The following is a 24022-nucleotide window of genomic DNA, read 5'->3' as shown; positions in this document are numbered from 1 at the left end:
CCTGAAACATTGTGTTCCCCACAGCGCATGCACCGCAGAGGGGAGAAGGTGCGTGTGTGCAGGATAAAGGGAATTTTCTACCCCAGTGTTCCTTTCTTTAATACAGATGTATATAATACATTTCCCTGTTGCACTGCATAAAACATGTACAGTATAGCAGAGAATACAGAACTATTCATCTGCTTTCTCCCTCTTTCAAGTCCGGAACAAGTAGCTTTCTGTTCTGCTGCTGTAATACTTTAGGCGGAGGTTGGAGCATGAGAAAATCATGTTACAGTGAGTGATCAGGAGATCATGGAGGTGGACAGGGGTAGCAGAAAATTGAAATTAGCACGCCATAGTCAGCTGGTGAAACAAAAAAGTAATAACAAATGCCTGATCTTAGCAATAGCACAAACCATAGAGAAGCATTGCTGCTTAATTATTCTATAATAAGAAATCTAGGTACTTATGTATTATCTGGGCTCCCATGTTAAATGCACCCCATTTTTTCATACCCCTACTATCCAACTACGCATGGAGTTGATTTTTTATAGTGTGGCGAGCGCAGCGGGCCACCGTGCCCAAAGCGTGGCGAGCGGACACGGTCTCATGAGAAAAACGGGAGCCCAGATATTACATAAGTGCAAAATCTATTTTACCGGTGGACTATACAATACACATTGCTGTAACATATCCCAGTACAGGTACAGTAGTTAGTGGCAAATAAACATAATTTCTTGCTAAATTTAATACAATCACTTCCATGGCAGTCTTCATTTTGGCAAGGATTTACACTTTAGATTTACTTGCTTACATAATCGCATAGTAGTCTCCTTATTGCTTCTTTCTAGTCTAAATTTAGTCAGTAGATCTTAGTTTTCATTTTAGTGTAATTTTAGACAATGTGTTAGTCATAACTTTTGCAAACAGTTTAATGATAATGACACTGATTTACTGTAGTGCTCCCATATATCATTAGTAATCTAGCTCAGTAGGCTGGGAATGTATTACACACTGAGCCTGACTTACAGTAGTGCTCCCATATATCATTAGTAATGTACAGTAGCTCAGTAGGCTGGGAATGTATTACATACTGAGCCTGACTTACTGTAGTGCTCCCATATATCATTAGTAATCTAGCTCAGTAGGCTGGGAATGTATTACATACTGAGTCTGATTTACTATAGTGCTCCCATATATCAATAGTAATCTAGCTCAGTAGGCTGGGAATGTATTACATACTGAGCCTGATTTACTGTAGTGCTCCCATATATCATTAGTAATTCAGGCTCAGTAGCCTGGGAATGTGACACATACTGAGCCTGATTGACTGTAGTGCTCCCATATGTCATTAGTAATCCAGGCTCAGTTGGCTGGGAATGTGTCACATACTGAGCCTGATTTACTGTAGTGATCCCATATATCATTAGTAATCTGCAGTAGCTCAGTAGGATGGGAATGTATTACATAGTGAGCCTGATTTACTGTAGTGCTCCCATATATCATTAGTGATCTAGCTCAGTAGGCTGGGATTGTATTACATACTGAGCCTGAGTTACTTTAGTGATCCCATATATCATTAGTAATCCAGGCTCAGTAGGCTGGGAATGTATTACATACTGAGCCTGATTTACTGTAGTGCTCCCATATATCATTAGTAATCCAGGCTCAGTGGGCTGGGAATGTATTACATACTGAGCCTGACTTACTGTAGTGCTCCCCTATATCATTATTAATCCAGGCTCAGTCGGCTGGAAATGTGTCACATACTGAGCCTGATGTACTGTAGGGCTCCCATATACTGTATCATTAGTAATCCAGGCTCAGTAGGCTGGGAATGTGTCACATACAGAGTATGATTTGCCGTCATACTCCCATATAAAATTAGTAATCTAGGCTCAGTAGGTTAAGAATGTACTACATACTGAGCCTGATTTACTGTAGTTCTCCCATATGTCATTAGTAATCCAGGATCAGTAGGCTGGGAATGTATTACATACTGAGCCTGACTTACTGTAGTGCTCTCATATATCATTAGTAATCCAGGCTCAGAAGGCTGGGAAAGTAGTACACAACTGAGCCTGACTTACTGTAGTGCTCCCATATATCATTAGTATTCTAGCTCAGTAGGCTGGGAATGTATTACATACTGAGCCTGATTTACTGTAGTGCTCCAATATATCATTAGTAATCCAGGCTCAGTAGGCTGGGAATGTGTTACATACTGAGCCTGACTTACTGTAGTGCTCCCATATATCATTAGTCAGGGCCGGATTAACAATGGGCCTGATGGAGCTATAGCTCCAGGTCCACTGTAGAAATAGGCTCATTTTGTAGTTGAGGGCCAGGGCTTTCCAATGAGCCCAGCCCCGCTTCGCTAGCCCCCAGGGAACCAGAGATACCGCCAGGAAAATCTGGAACATTTTCCCCAATAACATGGGACCCCCCACCTAGTTCCAACAGCTGCAAGTTCCCCCTCCAGCATTATGGAAGTTCGAGGTTGATCTCAGTCAAATCCTAATCACTGGGCCTTCAATCTGATACCAGGCTGGTCCATATGGGTTCATTGGTTCTAGAGATATTGCGGGTAAACCAATTTAATTTCTGAAATGTCATTTCATGGCTGTTCATGTTGTTTGAGGACAGATTTCTCTGGAACCAAACGGCCCAGTTTCACGGGACCAAAATCAGTCGAAGCCCACTTAAAAGTTCTTCAATATGATACTGGTCTCATGTAAATGGGTTGGTTCTGAAGATATAGCTGCAGTAGTCTAAGGGCCCTAGGCTGAAAGCTGAGGGTCCCCTCTTTCCATAGGTACAAGAAATTTAAAAATCAGCCCTTGGGAACCGGAGATATCTGACTTCAAAGCAGTGGTCCCCATCCAAGCCTGTTAATTGATCTTCCCAGTAAGATATTTCAGGTTCTGTCTGACTTTGTTTTTCTGAGGGTACATTCCAAAAGCTGGGACTCTCCCCCTTGATGGACACTAGTAGCTTGTCTCTACTGTTCCCAGAACCACAGATATCAGCCTTCCAGCAGCTGGTTACTGCTCCAGCTCCACACACCTGGTATGTAGTTTTATATTCTCATTGGCAGATTGCTCTGCCTCGTGAACTCTGATCCCCTAGTCCCCAATACCATTTGGTAGGTGGGATTTTCTAGTTTTTAATTCCATTAAAATCTAAGAATTTTTTTTTCCGGGAACTGGAGATATCTGCGGTCAAGCTAGCTGTCCTCCCACCAGAAAATTATGAATAATAAGCCCACTCCACTATACACCCCTCCTCTGCAAATTAAACATCCTCTACCACCCTGCAAGTTATGTATCAGGGCCCCTTCATTCAGCCCAATGCCCCCTTCCCCCACCTCATCTCCCACCATCTGTGCAGTATAGGGGTAATTATTGGAAATTACTGATCCAGGCCCTACATGCTGAGCGGTTGATATAATACCCCATACCACCTGCAGGACATCAAAACTTCCCCCACCCCTACCGCTGGAGGATCGGTAGGGGCCCCAATACATTGCTATGCCCAGGGGGTCTACACTGCTGTTTATGCCCCTGTATGTGTATGTATATATGTATATATATTTTATTATTATTATTATTATTATTATTATTATTTATATACATTTGGTTTATCTATAATACTTTAACTGACTGGGTCACCTAAGTGTCCATCTCCGTGCTTTGCTCCGCCCCTCTGGAAACCCCCTTCTGAAAATCCTGCGTTTGCCACTGCGCTGGTTGTTCTCCCTCTCACACCAGAATATGCAGGGACTAGGCTGATGTAAAAGGGGCCAGTCCCTGCATTTTCTGGTGTGAAAGGGGCATTATTTCAAATAGCCGGGACCTGCTGTGCTCTGAATACAGCCCCCTGCTCTCTGCCTGGCTGTCAATGGCTGTCATTTCTGCCCGGTGGCGGCTGTCCTCCAGTTATCGCGAGTATGTATTCCCCCCTTGGCAATGAGCATGTAATCCCACATGGCAATAAGCATGGAACCCCTGGCAATGAGCATAGAACCCCTGGCAATGAGCATAGAACCCCTGGCAATGAGCATGTACAGATGGAGCTGCCTTAAACTTTGCAGGGGCTGGCGATACTTTTGCCAGCCCCGCCAGCTGCCTGCTTCCGCCACGGGGGCGCACGCGCACATGATGCTCCCACGTCCCATGGCAACAAAGCTTCCCCCGGGTCCCCACCACCTCCCCTGACACCGTAGCCTGTCCCCCTCGCCGCCCCGACCCCCCCACTCTGACTATCTCCCTGAAGCGGAGACGGGCAGGATGCCGCTGCCTCGCCTACAGAGGATTGGGACGCGCACAATGCCCCTGTTTATGAAGCATATTGTGCATTATTGCTCAATCTGTTTGGTATAGTTTGTATTTTGGCTCAATACATGTGGCAAAATGTGAATTTTTGCCTTAATCTGTGTGGCATAATGTGAATTTTGTCTCAATCCGTGTGCCATAGTGTGAATTTTGGCTCATTCCGTGTGGCATAATGTGTAAAAGGCAAGTACAGTATAAGGGGTTACTATTGTGTTGCATGATTTGTATAAGGGGTATATGTTGTGGTAAACTTACGTGACCACATAAAAGGCGCTGAAATGTTGTCTACCAAGTTTTGGCTTTCAGTATTTTTTTTATGACTGGAGTGCCGCCTTACCCCGCAAGTATCTTAGGACATCAGCGTCCTGCGGTGACCCTTTGGAGGGCACCCACCCATATATCCTTTTCCAGGCATATATAATTAGTTGAAAGTATTTACACAAATAGAGACACACCCATGAGCAGACCACCCAACCAGAACACTGTTCACGCCCCCACATTATTAGGTGCTGGCCACAACCCCTATTATTGCGAATAATAGGCCCTTGATAATTTTCAGCTCCAGGCCCATTTAGACCTTAATCTGGCTCTGTCATTAGTAATCCAGGCTCAGTAGGCTGGGAATGTGTTACATACTGAGTCTGATTTACTGTAGTGCTCCCATATATCATTAGTAATCTAGGCTCAGTAGGCTGGGAATGTATTACATACTGATACTGACTAACCATAGTACTCCCATATGTCATTAGTAATCCAGGCTCAGTAGGCTGGGAATGTATTACATACTGAGCCTGACTTACTGTAGTGCTCCCATATATCATTAGTATTCTAGCTCAGTAGGCTGGGAATGTATTACATACTGAGCCTGATTTACTGTAGTGCTCCAATATATCATTAGTAATCCAGGCTCAGTAGGCTGGGAATGTGTTACATACTGAGCCTGACTTACTGTAGTGCTCCCATATATCATTAGTCAGGGCCGGATTAACAATGGGCCTGATGGAGCTATAGCTCCAGGTCCACTGTAGAAATAGGCTCATTTTGTAGTTGAGGGCCAGGGCTTTCCAATGAGCCCAGCCCCGCTTCGCTAGCCCCCAGGGAACCAGAGATACCGCCAGGAAAATCTGGAACATTTTCCCCAATAACATGGGACCCCCCACCTAGTTCCAACAGCTGCAAGTTCCCCCTCCAGCATTATGGAAGTTCGAGGTTGATCTCAGTCAAATCCTAATCACTGGGCCTTCAATCTGATACCAGGCTGGTCCATATGGGTTCATTGGTTCTAGAGATATTGCGGGTAAACCAATTTAATTTCTGAAATGTCATTTCATGGCTGTTCATGTTGTTTGAGGACAGATTTCTCTGGAACCAAACGGCCCAGTTTCACGGGACCAAAATCAGTCGAAGCCCACTTAAAAGTTCTTCAATATGATACTGGTCTCATGTAAATGGGTTGGTTCTGAAGATATAGCTGCAGTAGTCTAAGGGCCCTAGGCTGAAAGCTGAGGGTCCCCTCTTTCCATAGGTACAAGAAATTTAAAAATCAGCCCTTGGGAACCGGAGATATCTGACTTCAAAGCAGTGGTCCCCATCCAAGCCTGTTAATTGATCTTCCCAGTAAGATATTTCAGGTTCTGTCTGACTTTGTTTTTCTGAGGGTACATTCCAAAAGCTGGGACTCTCCCCCTTGATGGACACTAGTAGCTTGTCTCTACTGTTCCCAGAACCACAGATATCAGCCTTCCAGCAGCTGGTTACTGCTCCAGCTCCACACACCTGGTATGTAGTTTTATATTCTCATTGGCAGATTGCTCTGCCTCGTGAACTCTGATCCCCTAGTCCCCAATACCATTTGGTAGGTGGGATTTTCTAGTTTTTAATTCCATTAAAATCTAAGAATTTTTTTTTCCGGGAACTGGAGATATCTGCGGTCAAGCTAGCTGTCCTCCCACCAGAAAATTATGAATAATAAGCCCACTCCACTATACACCCCTCCTCTGCAAATTAAACATCCTCTACCACCCTGCAAGTTATGTATCAGGGCCCCTTCATTCAGCCCAATGCCCCCTTCCCCCACCTCATCTCCCACCATCTGTGCAGTATAGGGGTAATTATTGGAAATTACTGATCCAGGCCCTACATGCTGAGCGGTTGATATAATACCCCATACCACCTGCAGGACATCAAAACTTCCCCCACCCCTACCGCTGGAGGATCGGTAGGGGCCCCAATACATTGCTATGCCCAGGGGGTCTACACTGCTGTTTATGCCCCTGTATGTGTATGTATATATGTATATATATTTTATTATTATTATTATTATTATTATTATTTATATACATTTGGTTTATCTATAATACTTTAACTGACTGGGTCACCTAAGTGTCCATCTCCGTGCTTTGCTCCGCCCCTCTGGAAACCCCCTTCTGAAAATCCTGCGTTTGCCACTGCGCTGGTTGTTCTCCCTCTCACACCAGAATATGCAGGGACTAGGCTGATGTAAAAGGGGCCAGTCCCTGCATTTTCTGGTGTGAAAGGGGCATTATTTCAAATAGCCGGGACCTGCTGTGCTCTGAATACAGCCCCCTGCTCTCTGCCTGGCTGTCAATGGCTGTCATTTCTGCCCGGTGGCGGCTGTCCTCCAGTTATCGCGAGTATGTATTCCCCCCTTGGCAATGAGCATGTAATCCCACATGGCAATAAGCATGGAACCCCTGGCAATGAGCATAGAACCCCTGGCAATGAGCATAGAACCCCTGGCAATGAGCATGTACAGATGGAGCTGCCTTAAACTTTGCAGGGGCTGGCGATACTTTTGCCAGCCCCGCCAGCTGCCTGCTTCCGCCACGGGGGCGCACGCGCACATGATGCTCCCACGTCCCATGGCAACAAAGCTTCCCCCGGGTCCCCACCACCTCCCCTGACACCGTAGCCTGTCCCCCTCGCCGCCCCGACCCCCCCACTCTGACTATCTCCCTGAAGCGGAGACGGGCAGGATGCCGCTGCCTCGCCTACAGAGGATTGGGACGCGCACAATGCCCCTGTTTATGAAGCATATTGTGCATTATTGCTCAATCTGTTTGGTATAGTTTGTATTTTGGCTCAATACATGTGGCAAAATGTGAATTTTTGCCTTAATCTGTGTGGCATAATGTGAATTTTGTCTCAATCCGTGTGCCATAGTGTGAATTTTGGCTCATTCCGTGTGGCATAATGTGTAAAAGGCAAGTACAGTATAAGGGGTTACTATTGTGTTGCATGATTTGTATAAGGGGTATATGTTGTGGTAAACTTACGTGACCACATAAAAGGCGCTGAAATGTTGTCTACCAAGTTTTGGCTTTCAGTATTTTTTTTATGACTGGAGTGCCGCCTTACCCCGCAAGTATCTTAGGACATCAGCGTCCTGCGGTGACCCTTTGGAGGGCACCCACCCATATATCCTTTTCCAGGCATATATAATTAGTTGAAAGTATTTACACAAATAGAGACACACCCATGAGCAGACCACCCAACCAGAACACTGTTCACGCCCCCACATTATTAGGTGCTGGCCACAACCCCTATTATTGCGAATAATAGGCCCTTGATAATTTTCAGCTCCAGGCCCATTTAGACCTTAATCTGGCTCTGTCATTAGTAATCCAGGCTCAGTAGGCTGGGAATGTGTTACATACTGAGTCTGATTTACTGTAGTGCTCCCATATATCATTAGTAATCTAGGCTCAGTAGGCTGGGAATGTATTACATACTGATACTGACTAACCATAGTACTCCCATATGTCATTAGTAATCCAGGCTCAGTAGGCTGGGAATGTATTACATACTGAGCCTGACTTACTGTAGTGCTCCCATATATCATTAGTAATCTAGCTCAGTAGGCTGGGAATGTGTTACATACTGAGTCTGACTTACTATAGTGCTCCCATATATCAATAGTAATCTAGCTCAGTAGGCTGGGAATGTATTACATACTGAGCCTGACTTACTGTAGTGCATCCATATATCATTAGTAATCTAGTTCAGTTGGCTGGGAATGTATTACATACTGAGCCTGATTTACTGTAGTGCTCCCATATATCATTAGTAATCTACAGTAGCTCAGTAGGATGGGAATGTATTACATATTGAGCCTGATTTACTGTAGTGCTCCCATATATCATTAGTAATCTAGCTCAGTAGGCTGGGAATGTATTACATACTATGCCTGAGTTACCGTAGTGATCCCATATATCATTAGTAATCCAGGCTCAGTAGGCTGGGAATGTATTACATACTGAGCCTGATTTACTGTAGTGCTCCCATATATCATTAGTAATCCAGGCTCAGTAGGATGGGAATGTACTACATACTGAGCCTGAGTTACTGTAGTGATCCCATATATCATTATTAATCCAGGCTCAGTCGGCTGGGAATGTATTACATACTGAGCCTGATTTACTGTAGTGTTCCCAAATATCATTAGTAATCCAGGCTCAGTAGGCTGGGAATGTGTCACATACTGAGCCTGATTTACTGTAGTGCTCCCATATATCATTAGTAATCCAGGCTCAGTGGGCTGGGAATGTATTACATACTGAGCCTGATTTACTGTAGTGCTCCCATATATAATTAGTAATCCAGGCTCAGTAGGCTGGAAATGTGTCACATACTGAGCCTGATGTACTGTAGTGCTCCCATATATCATTAGTAATCCAGGCTCAGTAGGATGGGAATGTACTACATACTGAGCCTGAGTTACTGTAGTGATCCCATATATCATTATTAATCCAGGCTCAGTCGGCTGGGAATGTATTACATACTGAGCCTGATTTACTGTAGTGTTCCCAAATATCATTAGTAATCCAGGCTCAGTAGGCTGGGAATGTGTCACATACTGAGCCTAATTTACTGTAGTGCTCCCATATATCATAAGTAATCCAGGCTCAGTGGGCTGGGAATGTATTACATACTGAGCCTGATTTACTGTAGTGCTCCCATATATAATTAGTAATCCAGGCTCAGTAGGCTGGAAATGTGTCACATACTGAGCCTGATGTACTGTAGTGCTCCCATATATAATTAGTAATCCAGGATCAGTAGGCTGGGAATTTATTACATACTGAGTCTGACTTACTGTAGTACTCTCATATATCATTAGTAATCCGGGCTCAGAAGGCTGGGAATGTAGTACATACTGAGCCTGATTTACAGTAGTGCTCCCATATATCATTAGTAATCCAGGCTCAGTAGGCTGGGAATGTATTACATACTGAGCCTGATTTACTGTAGTGCTCCCATATAGCATTAGTAATCTAGCTCAGTAGGCTGGGAATGTATTACATACTGAGCCTGACTTACTGTAGTGCTCCGATATATCATTAGTAATCCAGGCTCAGTAGGCTGGGAATGTACTACATACTGAGCCTGATTTACTGTGGTGCTCCCATGTATCATTAGTAATCCAGACTCAGTAGGTTGGGAACGTGTTACATACTGAGTCTGATTTACTGTAGTGCTCCCATATATCATTAGTAATCCAGGCTCAGTAGGCTGGGAATGTACTACATACTGAGCCTGATTAACTGTAGTACTCCCATATGTCATTAGTAATCTAGCTCAGTAGGCTGGGAATGTATTACATACTGAGTCTGATTTACTGTAGTGCTCCCATATATCATTAGTAATCCAGGCTCAGTAGGCTGGGAATGTACTACATACTGAGCCTGATTTACTGTAGTACTCCCATATGTCATTAGTAATCTAGGCTCAGTAGGCTGGGAATGTATTACATACTGAGCCTGATTTACTGTAGTACTCCCATATGTCATTAGTAATCTAGGCTCAGTAGGCTGGGAATGTATTACATACTGAGTCTGACTTACTGTAGTGCTCCCATATATCATTAGTAATCTAGAATGATATTTCTGAATTGATGTTAGAATACTAAAGTACATAATTTTGCATTGTGTCACAGAGATAATAATAACAGTAAAATGTAAATAAGTCATGTTGGTGCTAGTGAATTACTATGCATTTTCTATCAACTTGAGTTCGTAGATAAAGGACTGGTTTTATTATGCACTGCAATTTGAAACGCACACACAGTATACCCTAAATCAACAGTTAGATGCATTAAAATATACAATAAAATGTGTGAATTACCTGGGATAATGCTATCATGTACAATACAGTTGATACATAATGTAGAAAACAGATTTATTTAGAATTCCATTCCTTTTTTTCTTCCTAGATTTTCCAAGCTCTAATAATCTCTCTCTTTCATGTTTATATATATGTTCCGGTGGCTGTATTGGAGGCTGATTACATATACAGGTGAGCACGCAAAGAACATCTTCTGTGTATAAAGCTACAATTTGTACGACTTTCATGGTCCCCAGTGACATTTTTTTCTCAGCGACAAACACATTTATCTTTCTTAAGGGATTTTGTCCCAAAGTGCAGATAGAACAGTTTTACTTTTTAGATTAGTCTTCAACAACTTTGTCTGTAATTAAGATACAATTTTATCAGATATAGAAAAGTAGAGATTAACAAGATTGAACCAAACTTTTTAACTATTCTACTGTACATTTCGGCACACAATTGGACATATTTTGATGGTGGAACTTGGCCCTAGGTTCACAGGGTGAGGAAAAGTATTTACATTTTACAGAACATTTTAGTCTGTGCATGTATGCTTTTCTATATGTTTACAATGTATTTGAATAAGCAAATAATGACATTCTAGCACGACATAATAGTGAGGTCCAATGGTGGCTCCAGAGCAAGTCACACCTACTGCTATTCCAAACTCTGTCAAGCATCGCCAGCCGTAGTGGCCAGCCGCAATGACCAGCCATATTAGGGAGTATGAGGATACTGAGGTAATCCGTACTCTTCAACATGATTTAAATAAATATAATGGGGATTTTTCAACTCAAATATTAAAATATGCTAACAGGTCATGTTTTCAGGATAACTGTAAGCATACATGGATATTTTAATCCATGTATCGGGTCAGAAATAATTATCATACCTGCTTTCACAAACAGAAATCCAGAAAATATGTTAGGATTACCTGAGGATTGTAATTGAGAAGCCCTGGCCTAGGCACATAAAACACAAAAGGAGAGCAAATATGTGACAATACCAGTATATTCACCTCACTGCATGCTACACACAAACATCACTTGTCACTTTCATTGCACAATTATGGCTGCAATCCGTGTGTTGTAGAGACAGAGTTTAACTTCCTTCTGATTTTGGTAAGTGCGTGAAGAACGTAAAGTCCAAGAGGCTTGCATCTCCACACTTGGTTAACTTTTGCCATCCTGCGACCAGTATCATCAGAACTAATGTCCTGCACTGTTCAAGAGAGTGAAAAATTAATTAGGAGTACATTTACTAAGATGGGAGTTCTTTTGAAGATGGGATGTTGCCCATATCAATCAATCAGATGTATTGAAAATTTTGTATACATAAAAAACACGAATAACAACCTCTATCCTCTTTTTTACTGTCTGCCTTTTCTGTTACACCACTCCCACCTGGTATTTGGGCTGCTTATGTACCACCCTCAGGTATCGTCTTATTTACTGCCTACTCCTTGGAGTGAACTTTGCTAAAAGATACTTTGACACGGAATACTCCAACAATGCTGATGTCAGTTGGATTAACCCTGATTTTGAAGCCTTTTTTTCAGTTTTTTTTTTTTTTAACTCCCAGAATCCCCGGGGTAAGAGATACTAGTCTGAAGTATTTGAAAAGGAAGCAGATGCAGGTATGACAGAAACCTACATTACACACTGGTGAGAAAGTGCTACAATTACAAAAGCAAATACAAAAGTCTACACATGTATCTATTCACAGAGGCAGGGTGACAGGGGGCATGGCCACAGCTCTCAGAGCAATGGCCATGCCCCTATAATGATGACACGCTGAGCATCATTCCTGTGAAGCCACACCCCATTTTGACAAGGCCACGCTGCCTTTTTGGTACCGGCACAGCTTCGCTACACAGGGGTCCCACCTGCAGCAGGTAGAATGTTGGGAGCTATGCTATGGTTTTTGGATGTACAGCATAAAATAATACCTAAAGCCCCGTACACACGGCGGGATATATCGCTCGCGATGAGCGATATATCGCTCAGTGTCCCGTTTGCATCAGCGACCAGAGATGGTCGCTGATGCAAAAGAAATGGCAGGGGAGCCCGGCAGTGGAAATCAGCTGGTCGCAGGAGTATGATCCTGCGACCAGCGATCACTACGGGGGAGAAAACGGGAGCGCGCACCCAGCGATATATATCGCTGGTGCACACTCCCATCACGGGCAATATGGTCGCTCAGCGACCATATTGCCCACGATATTAGACAAAATCGCCCCTGTGTGTACACAGCCTTAAAGGTGGCCTAAAATTAAGCAGACAAGTTTGTACGTGAGTCATGACAGTTTACATGTGATTGTGCTGCTTTACACATACTTGAAAAGTTTCAATCATATTTAAATTGATACATTATAGCAGTTTGTTTTAAACAGTAAAGTTTGATGTTTGTATACTAAAAAATGTTAACATACTTTTCTATTGTTTTTAATAATATTATTTTAGGTACTTGTGTAATAGCACGGCACCCATTGCGTAGTTAGCATAGCGGCCCTGTCAGAATCAGCGTAGTTTTCGCGGGGCCAGTGTAGCTTAGCCTACGCTGAAAATGTAGCGTAGCCGGGCTCCGTGCTATTACAGAAGTACCTTATTTTATTAGTATTTAAAAGTGAAAAAAGTACTACCATGAATTAAACAGTAAATACAAACACAAAATATGGTACTTATATGTTAGTTGGGCGCCTACTTAGCTATTTGCTTAGTTTTACGCGTCCCCTCTTCGGGTTCGGTGGCTCGCTGCGCTCGCCACACTTTATAAAATCAACTCCATGCTGACATGGATAGTGGGGGGTATGAGCATACTTACTTTAGTGGGCGCCCAACTAACATATAAGTTTCCAAAATATCTATTTTATAGCAAAAAGAACATAAAACAATGTTTATTAACTAATACATTTGAAATGTAAAAGACTGCCATCATCAGAAAAACAATAACAATTATTAACCCAGAATATAATAATTTGGTAAATAGCAAGTAGTAAATATGTACTGACATTCTGGTTGCCCTCTTTCCAGAGTGAGCAGCCAGGTCGGTGCAGGCATCCTCCATAAAGGATGGTGTGTCGGGGCGTGGACACTAGGTTTGCACCATTGTGGCCATGTCTTGATTACTGTCATTGTTAAGGGTGGGGGACATGGCAACAATGATGTGATTCAAAGCTAATCATGTCATCAGGGGCCAGGTAAGTGCAGCAGGACCAGTGGGGCTTGGTTATTTTCCTGGGCAATTTGATTGGGGGTCTTTAATCAAATCTAATTTAGGGAAAAAGACTACATAAATTGACCGATGGCTTTTTGAATCTGCACCTCATTAATTTTCCATCACACTCAAATAAAAACAACACAATGAGAATTAAACAATGTAAGTCACTGTAATAGACAAGTATGATTTATGGATAAAGTAATGTTATCAAATACATTAGAATTCTTTATTTAAAGGTAATAAAACATACATACAGATGGAGCTCTGCTCATTCAGTAATAGGTCTCTGACTTTTTTAAGTCGAATCCATGATTTGACCAATTCAATTTTTTTTATTGTTTTGTGACAGGTCAGAATAGCTGCCAATCTGTGTACTGACAGAGCCAGGTGAGCAGCAGCAGTGGTGGTGCCGGGACCGGATGAGCAGTAGCAAAAGAACCACCAGGAGGATGGCACTGGGGGCCTTATTCTGGTTAGTTCTTTGGGATGCGCGTTCTTTCGGAAATGACCGAACGCCACGCACGGCGGACATTCTAAGAATACACACCCACAGCTCATCCGCATTCGTTCGGACGGACTCTCTAAGAAGAGGGAGTGTCTTCAGACTGCATCCAAACGTGCGTGTGCGGTGGGAACTCAAAGAATCTGCACGGTCTTACTGCATCCAAACGGACGGGAATCTGACCGTACGCACCGAGTTGGTGTATTTGCGCAAACCTCAGTAATCTATTCGGAAGTCATGCTTCAGCAACATGACACATTTATCCAATTAGGGTACCTCATAACATATATATTTATTTGTCATTAAATCAATTACTTCCTAAATCATCATGTTAAGTTGAAATACTTCATTGTTACCCCTTTACCTGGGTTTTATGTATGCATAATATTTTTTAATTGCAAGGCAAATGCAATCATTCTAAAATGTCAAATTGTGATTTACACAGCAATGCTTCCAATTGAACCTGTGAAAAGAGTGTAATTAATCACTAATGACTAGAGGAGTGGATTGTATTGTGGTCAGCTGCGAGTGTTTAAGGTGCGGGCGTACTAACTGGGCGATCCGAATGCCTAGCGCATGAACCATTGCCTTCCGAGAACTGAAACTTGCATATGGACACCAAAGATTTCTGCCGTGTTGGTTCGCTTGCACTGGGTGTCCGGTCCGAATGCACGCCTACCACTGTTCATGCACTCCTACGTGTACGCCCAGATTTACGCCCAGTTTTGCCCACTTTGAAAATGCGCCCTTGTGTACGCCCACATGACGCCCATATTGCGCCCATATTTCCTGAGGGAGTTCGGTGCACATTTGTAGATGGTATTGGTGAGAACGAGTGCAAAGACACTGCGTTGCACATGCGCATTGCGTTGCTTATGCATGCGCAGGTAGCTACAAATCGCCGTCCGAAAGAATTCGGAATGGACCGCACCAACCAGAATAAGGCCCTGGGTGAGCAGCATCAGCAGAAGCAGCAGGGGTGCTGCTGCTCATCAGACACCATCCTCCCACTGCTGCTTCCCACCAAGTCCCATTGCCAGGACCGGGTGAGCAGCAACAGCCAAATCTGACATTTGGCTCAAATCTGATAGCCGGATTTGGCTGCACAATTGAATAGGTATTGTTGGATCTATTCCGACAAATGCATGTTGGAATAGATCTGACTTTAATTGGAGGGTATTAGTAGGGATAGCATTCTAGATTACTTTGAGTTAAATAAGATTATCATTAGGAACCAGCACGGATTTGTGAGGGAAGGTCATGTCAAACTAATTTAATTAGCTTTTATGATGAAGTGAATGGGAACTTAGACCAGGGAAATGCAGTGGATGTGGTCTATTTACATTTTACAGCGCCTCACATGAGGTTGATCTGCAAAATATGGGAGCTGTGTATAGGAAGCAAAATATGATTTTGGGTTAAAAAATGGCTGGAGAATAGGCAACAGAGTTGCAGTTAATGGAATATTTTTTTAAATGGTCTAAAGTTTTAAGTGGTGTACCACATGATTCGATGCTGGGGCAACTCCTTCTTAATATGTTTAATAATGGCCTAGGAAATTGGCCATTGTTGTGGATTATACTAAACCGTGTAAGGTGATTAGATCAGACCAGGATGTGGCCTCTCTACAGAGCGACTTAATTAACTGGAGGGTTGGAGAGCAAAATGGAAAATGAGGTTTAATATTGATAAATGTAAGTTTATGCATTTTGGGACCAGAAACGGGGGAGCAACCTATTATTTAAATGGACTTAACTGTAGTGCTCAATGTCAAGGAACAGTGGCAAAGGCCAAAATGTTATTAGTGTGCATAAAAAGGGGCCTAGAGGCAAGGGAAGTCAGTATAATAATGCCACTATATACACTGTACAGTTCTGGGAACCACTCAATAAAAATGACATCAGAGAACTAGAAAAGGTTCAGAACAGAGCAACCGAATTAATAAAGGGTTATGAGGAAAAATTAGCAAAGTTAGATATGTTTACATTAGATAGAGGCGACTAAGAGGGGATATGATTTATATATATATATATATATATATATATATATATATATATATATATATATATATATATATGCAAAACAGAATCTCCAGTATGCGCTAATAAAATAAATGGTCGCTGTAGACACTTAGTTCCCCACTAGTAGGAACTAACATTACACATAAACACCAACAATAGTGTCTTCAGCGCCCTATACTGTGTGATGTCATAAACAATAATAAATGAATAAAACCAATAAATGAATTTAAGAACAGAGAACACTTGTAGCTTCTTGTTTCTTGTGGAATAATTTTCTTTTTATTTTCACAGAGCTTTAAAAACAGAACCCAACGCGTTTCGTCTCACTTGGAGACTTCATCAGGTTTTTTTTCTCTTCTAAACATTTAACGCCCAATTAGGCTCTGAGAAATGGTTGTTTCTACTGGTCAAGGAAGCGACTAGACTTAATCCTCTAATAATATTGTATACCTTAGTTTATAATAATAGGACGAAAACCGTCTTTGGGTGCTGCTGCACCTATATATTGAGGAATCAATATATTGTATGGCTGTTCCAGTACTTAGAAATATTTATAGTCCCAAATAGGCACTTTGTTGATTTCCAACCAACTTCTTAGTAAATGAACTCAGCAAAAACAGGCGGAATTAGGAGATATTTCCAAATGTTATCCTGAGTGTGTGTGCTCTCTGAGGTCCAGCGAGCAAGTGCAATATATATATATATATAGACACACACAACAATAGTGGTATGGCGCCAATATAGATATACATCTTTGAAGATTGATTACATCTCTGAATCTAGTAAAGCAAAGGAAGCATTTGTCCAAACGTATTTTATTAAAAAGTCCTTCAACACGTTTTTCGTAATAATTCAGATAACGGATATCCGGATACTGGATACTCAACCTGTAGTATGTTTGATGAGGAAGATGAGCCAGGTAGATTGGAGTGGAGAGAAAAGAAGAGATTGCACTAGTCTAGTCTGAAGATGACCAGAGACTGAATAATGTAGCATTCTGGGTGAGAAAAGGTCTGATCCTGAAGATATTTTTGAGATGAAAACAGCAGGGTTATGAGAGGAACTAAGGCCCTTATTCTGGTTGGTGCGGTCGAGCCGCATATGCGGCTGCGACCGCACCAGACGAATCCCCGCCCACCCTACGGATCGCCACGGCCGTCCGTACACGGACGGCTGGCGATCCGCATAAAAATGGTGGAGGCTACGCCTCCACCATGGTGGGAGCTGCCCCCTGCATTCGATGGTCGTCGACCATCGAAGGCAGGTCCGCACGCCGCGGCAGCTCCCGCAAGCTGAGACCACACGGACAATCGTCCGTGTGGTAGCTTGTATGGGGGCTGAAAGCTGACATCCGGCGACGTCAGCTTTCCGCCCCCATGAGTTGCGTCATGGCCTCATTACCATGCGTACGCCCCGCGTTTGCATGGGAACGCCCATGAAACGCGGGGCGTACACATAGGGAAATGAGGGCATGATGCCTCTCACGCCCCTATACGCCCCCTTTGCGGCGGACGAAATCCGTCTGCGGCGAAGGGGGCTGCACATGCGCAGATTGACCTCTGCGCATGTGCAGAGTAAAAACATCGGCGGTACGGCCGCACGCGGGCCGTACCGATCCGATCAGAATAAGGGCCTAAATGCTATCATTAGTTCTTAGGATCATATAATGCCTGGCATCACTGTGTGTACTCTACGTGCTGTTCATATAGTTATATTCTTTTTTTTTTAAATACTTTTTATTGAAAAGTTTATTTGTGAAATATACATAAGTCACAATCTGCAACCTGAACAAATTGTAGAGCATTTCAGTGTAGCATCAAATATAAAGCATTATGTCACATCTAGTTAGTCGCTTACTATAATCGTGACGTGACTGTAGAATAATATAATAATTTGCACATAATGCAATGTCAAGGCTTTTATGCTAAAAACACAACTAATATTAATTAAACGATAGACAGAGGGGGGAGAAGACGGGTTGGGGGGGGGGGGGGCATCAGTGGTGGGATAATATTTCCTTTTCCATATAAGATGTAACTCATAGTAATTTTATTTTTATCTAAACGTGGGTGTAAATTTAATATATATTCAAATCTCTACATATCTGCCATTGGTAATCCATCCTACTACATCCATGTAGTCAAGAAGAACCCAGTAATTGCACATTTTCAAATACTGAGAGAATATGCGTTTTAGTGGAGGATTTTGATAACATTTTTGAGCTCCAATGACTAAGTTCAACCTTGCATATTTCCTTTCGAAATACAGTATTTGTAGAAGTTTTTGTTTGACCATTAATAGTTGCGGAGCTTTGGTTTCATGAATTAGGATACATTTTCTCGCCACTGTAATTATTATGATGAATAAAGGAAGCGTGGGTTTCTTAATGTTGTCCTCTTAATGTTGTCCTACTGTAATGCTACTCATCCCTCCATGCCAGAAACGGAAGTCCCATATAGTTATATTCTTATTTGTGTAGAGACTTTTAGATCACTGTTACATTACATTATACATTATAGCAGGAGACGTGTGATGGAAGACTATGTAAACCATGATATGACTTTGGTCCATGTTATAGTCTTTACAATAGAATCTTTGTTCTTATAATATCAGTCAATGATCCTTTCACATCCTTGTTTCTCAAAGTGTAGATCAGAGGATTCAGCATTGGGGTTATAACACTATAGAACAAAGTAGCTATCTTGTCTTGGTTGTATACATGGACTGACCCTGGCCTCATGTACATAAATAGAATGGTGCCATAAAACAGTGACACCACAATGATGTGTGAGGCACAAGTGGAGAAGGCCTTTCTCTGTCCCTCCGATGTACTGATCTTTATAATGCTGGAGATGATGTAGCCATAAGTGACGATGATGAGTACAAATGGTCCCATGACAACAAAGATGGCACATACCAAGATAACAATCTTATTGGCAGAGGCATCAGCACAGGCCAGCTCCAATACAGAAGGCACCTCACAGAAAAAGTGATTCATTATATTAGGACCACAGTAAGGCAAATGTAATGCATAACATGTATGGATTGCTGAGTTTATTATGCCTCCAAACCAAGACCCAGTTGCCAACTTAATGCACAAGACGGGATGCATAATGGTGGTATAGTGCAAGGGTCTGCATATAGCCGCATACCGGTCATAGGCCATTGATAACAGGAGATAGCACTCAGTCCCTCCCAGTGAGAGATGTATAAACATCTGGGTGGCACACGCATTAAATGAAATGCTCTTGTTCAATGATAAGTAGTTTTTGAGCATGTTGGGAACGATGCTGGATGTGTACCAGATATCTACGAAGGATAGGTTTCTCAAGAAGAAATACATAGGTGTGTGTAGCTGAATGCTTACAAGGCTTATCCATATTATGAGGATGTTACCAATCAGTGATGTAATGTAGAATGTTAGCAGAATAACAAATAGAGGAACCTGCAGGTTCTCCTGGCTGGTCAGCCCCAGCAGAATAAACTCCTTCACTGAGGTGTGGTTCCCAGTGACCATTTCTGCCAATAGCATGAATCTGCAAGCAAAGTACATTGGTGTAAGTAAATGACTGTGACATGCACAGCTGCAAAGAGGATAGCTTTTACATTCACAATTTCATCTCTCTAGAGCTCATTGGAATCTAGTTAGGTACAAGTCCGTGAATGTAAGTTTGCTTCATGATATTTGCAGACTCTTGAAAGCGCATACTCAAGAAATGTGAGATCCAGTTAGAAATGCAAATTCGCAGACTCACGGTGAGGGTGTAACCTTGGAGAAGTCCATGGAAAGTGAGAAGACCTACCCGGACCCCCAAAAAGGGACTTTGCAAGCAGAATTATATATTGTGCACCTGAAAGTATTTATAGCTCTTCACTTTTTCCACATTTTGTTACAGCCTTATTCCAAAATGGAATAAATTCACACATTTACCCTATAATGACAACGTGCAAAGTTTTTGGGAGATTCTTGCAAATTTATTAAAAATAAAAAACTAAGAAATCACATATACATACTGTAAGGATTAACAGTCTTTGCATGAAGTTCACAATTGAGCTCAGGTGCATCCTGATTCCGCTGATCATCCTTGAGATGTTCCTACAGCTTAATTGGAGTCCACCTGTGGTAAATTCAGTTGATTGGACATGATTTGTAACGACACACACCTGTCTATATTAGGTCCCACACTTGACAGTGCATGCAAGAGCATAAAGCAAGCATGAAATCAAAGGAATTGCCTGTAGAAATCCAAAACAAGATTATCTTGAGGCACAAATCTGGGGAAGAGTACAGAATAATATCTGCTGCTTTGAAGGTCCCAGTGAGCACAGTGGCCTACATCATTTGTAAATGGAAGAAGTTTTGAAATACCTTTCCCTAGAGCTGGCTGGCCATCTAAACTGAGCGATCAGGGGAGAAGGGTCATAAACAGGAAGGTGACCAAGAACCTGATGGTCACTCTGTCAGATCTACAGCATTCCTCTGTGGAGAGAGGAGAACCTTCCGGAAGGACAACCATCTCTGCAGCAATCCACCAATCAGGCCTGTATGGTAGAATGCCCAGAAGGAAGTCACTCCTTAGTTAAAAGCACATGGCAGCCCACCAGGAGTTTGCCATAATGCACCTGAAAGACTCTCATACCATGAGAAAAAAAATTCTCTGGTCTGATGAGACAAAGATTAAACTCTTTGGTGTGAATGCAAGGCGTCATGTTTTGAGGAAACCAGGAACAGGGCCAATACCATCCCTATAGTGAAGCATGGTGGTGGCAGCATCTTGCTGTAAGGATGTTTTTCAGCAGAAGGATCTGGGAGACTAGTCAGGATACAGCAAAAGATTAATGCAGAAATGTACATAGACATCCTGGATGAAAACCATTTCCAGAGGACACTTTACTTCAGTCTGGGGTGAAGGTTCATCTTTCAGCAGGACTACGACCCTAAGCACACAGCCAAGATATCAAAGGAGTGGCTTCATGACTGTGAATGTCTCTGAGTGGCCCAGCCAAAGCCCAGGCTTGAATCAGATTGAACATCTCTGAAGAGATCTGAAAATGGCTGTGCACCGACGCTTCCCATCCAACCTGATGGAGCACGAGAGGTGCTGTAGAGAGCAATGGGTGAAACTGCCCAATGATAGGTGTGCCAGACTTAAGGCATCATATTGAAAAATACTTGAGGCTGTAATTGATGCACCTTTGGCAGCAATTACAACCAAAGATTTTTGGAGATTTTTAAAAAGAAAACACTTGCAAAAAATCTCCCCAAATTTTTTTTTTCACGTTGTCATTTTTGGGAAAAAAATTATTTATTCCATTTTGAACTAAGGCTGTAACATAACTAAATGTGGAAAAAGTGAAGCACTACAGTATGAATACTTTCTGGATGCACTGTAGAAGGCTGTTAGTGTGTAATTGGAAAGTATGGACACTCTTAATAATGCGTCAAATTTCTAATTTGTGCATTTTCTTTTTAAAAGTAAAAACATATATAAAACAAACATATTTAGTTTAATTACAAAGGAATTTTAAAAAATGCAATTAAAGTAGAGAAAAAGGTTACTTTGCAGTAATTTAAAGCAACTTTAAAATCTAAACACGTTGACCAAAAGTATTTTTCATTGAAAGAAATACTTAATTAAATAAGCATAACTTAACCAAGCATGTTTTGAGGTGTTATTTGAATGATAATTTCCTCTGAAAAGCCATGCGAATTTGGAACTGGATTGCAAGTGCATTTCTCTTTGTGAGTTCACCAATGAGAATGGCTTGCAGGACCGAACTCTCTCCTAATTGGATTAACTCCTATAAATGTTATACTGTTACTGCAAATCTCATACATACAAATTAGAAACCAATTTTAGCAGTGGAAAAACTGTTGATTGAAAGAATTTCTACAGAGTTTAAAACATTTGACTCTGGAGCTTTACCATATTTGTTCCACAACTAACCAACAGGAGAGCTCCTGTGAGTACAGGAGAGAGTGTGTGTGTGTTTTTTTTTTTATACAGACAGTGAGATTTACTGTAGGAGATAGATAAATGCAAGAGTATATAAAAAAATATATATATTCTAAAATCAGTTAGATTGGTTGTTGAGTCTAATGTTAATTTCTGCACTGTTGTAAAAAGTCAGAACTAAAGGTGCCCATACTACCTGCGAAGTCTCGCAGCAGTGTACGGACACCCGACAGAGTGCGATCTGCCGGGACCTTCCCGGCGGCAGGGACACATGCGATTTGTTGTGATGGATCGCATGCATCCCTGCTTCCCGCCCGCCTCGCCGCCTGGAGGAACGGATGGTCAGACGGCCTGCCAGTCCTACCACCTGGTGGGGTCCGATGCGCACGGGACCGCGCATCGGACCCGACGGCATGTCAGGAAGAGGCGATTTGGTCCGATTTAACGGGCTAATTGGTCGCAATCGGCCAAAATCGGACATGATCGCCTTTTAAACTAGGCGACAGGGGGGTGGGGGCAGCAAGACATTATGGGACCATCAGGGAGAGAAGCCGGACTGGGATCAGGAATCATATGGGGGAAGGAGATGGGGGGGGGACGGAGACATAGACAAAGTCCTGGGACATAACAAGGGTATAATCGGGGGTAACTCTCAGGGTGCATCAGGAATGTCATGTAATAAAATGTTATGTTGTAACAGTCACGTTACCCCATTACAGTTCTTAGGTACAGATGATCTTAGTATACGGGAAGGAGGGAAGGACAGAGGAAGAATTCCCAGAACTATAAAGAGGGCAGGCAGTGTGCATGGTGGGAAGGCATGTAGAGAGTCTATTGAAGGGGAGAGGGGAAAGAGGAAGCTAGTAAAGAATTCAAATGGGTCCTGGGGTGAAACTAATTACAATATTAGAGCCATATCTAAAAATAAACATAAATAAAAATGCTTACTGGCTAATGCAAGAAGCTTAGTGAGTAAAATCGGGGAGCTAGAAACGGTGATCAGTAGGGACTATGACATCATTGGTAGTACAGAAACATGGTGTAAAGAGTCGCATGACTGGGCATTAAACATGGAGGGATATACACTCTACAGGAAAGAAAGGGAAAATAGAAGGGACGGGGGGGGTGTGCCTATATGTAAATAATAACTTAACATCATGTGAGAAAAATATGAGCACAGACCTGGAAGAAGACAACTCGGAGACAGTGTGGGCAGAGATAACCGACAATAATAAAAAACAAAATTTTTTTTTATAATAGGGGTATGCTATAGACCACCAAATATAAATGAAAGGGAAGAGTCTCTTCTTTTAAACCAAATCAAACAAGCATCAAATCAGGGTCAGGTATTAATTATGGGGGATTTTAATTTACCCGGCATTGATTGGGAAAACGAAACAGGTAAATCAGCAAGAAGCAATGGGTTCTTAAGCTTACTTAAAGACCAGTTTATTACGCAAACGGTAGAAACTCCAACTCGTGATGAGGCACTCTTGGACTTAGTATTAACAAATAACACAGACTTAGTTTCAAACACAAAAGTAATTGAACAATTAGGGAACAGTGATCACAATATGGTTTCACTGGAAATCAACTTCAGTAAATTACATCAAAAAGGATCTGCAAAAATACTAAACTTCAGAAAAGTGAACTTTGAATTATTCAGGGAAGCCCTAACAGGAATTGGGTGGGAAACGGTTATGGAGGGAAAAAATGCAGAGGAAATGTGGGATACTCTAAAAAAGGTGCTTGATTCACTAACTATTGAATACATTCCTAAAGTAACTAAAGGTAAATTCAACAAAAAAAAGCCACCATGGTTGGACAAAGAAGTAAGGTCAGCTATCAACAATAAAACCAGAGCCTTTAAATTCTATAAAA

General features: G+C 42.1%; 1 protein-coding gene and 1 long non-coding RNA gene across 2 annotated transcripts in view; both read right to left on the bottom strand.

Annotated features, from left to right (window-relative positions):
* Positions 1–10348: 10348 nt before the first annotated feature.
* LOC146072553 (uncharacterized) overlaps positions 10349–24022 on the bottom strand; it is a 34793-nt gene continuing 21119 nt past the window's right edge. The window contains exon 3 of the long non-coding RNA XR_014473181.1: positions 10349–11663. This is a non-coding gene — a long non-coding RNA (uncharacterized LOC146072553). The remainder of the gene's footprint in view (positions 11664–24022) is intronic.
* On the bottom strand, positions 18712–19701 carry LOC146072551 (olfactory receptor 2C3-like). Its single transcript, XM_083179770.1, has one exon. The coding sequence runs from the start codon at positions 19699–19701 to the stop codon at positions 18766–18768; it is 936 nt and encodes a 311-aa protein (XP_083035896.1). The 3' UTR covers positions 18712–18765.

The sequence above is a fragment of the Crinia signifera genome, chromosome 4 (assembly GCF_055691185.1).
Source record: "Crinia signifera chromosome 4, ASM5569118v1, whole genome shotgun sequence".
In the NCBI taxonomy this organism is placed as follows: Eukaryota; Metazoa; Chordata; class Amphibia; order Anura; family Myobatrachidae; genus Crinia; species Crinia signifera.
Note: the sequence above shows the minus strand (reverse complement) of the source record. Positions and strands in the feature narration are given on the sequence as shown.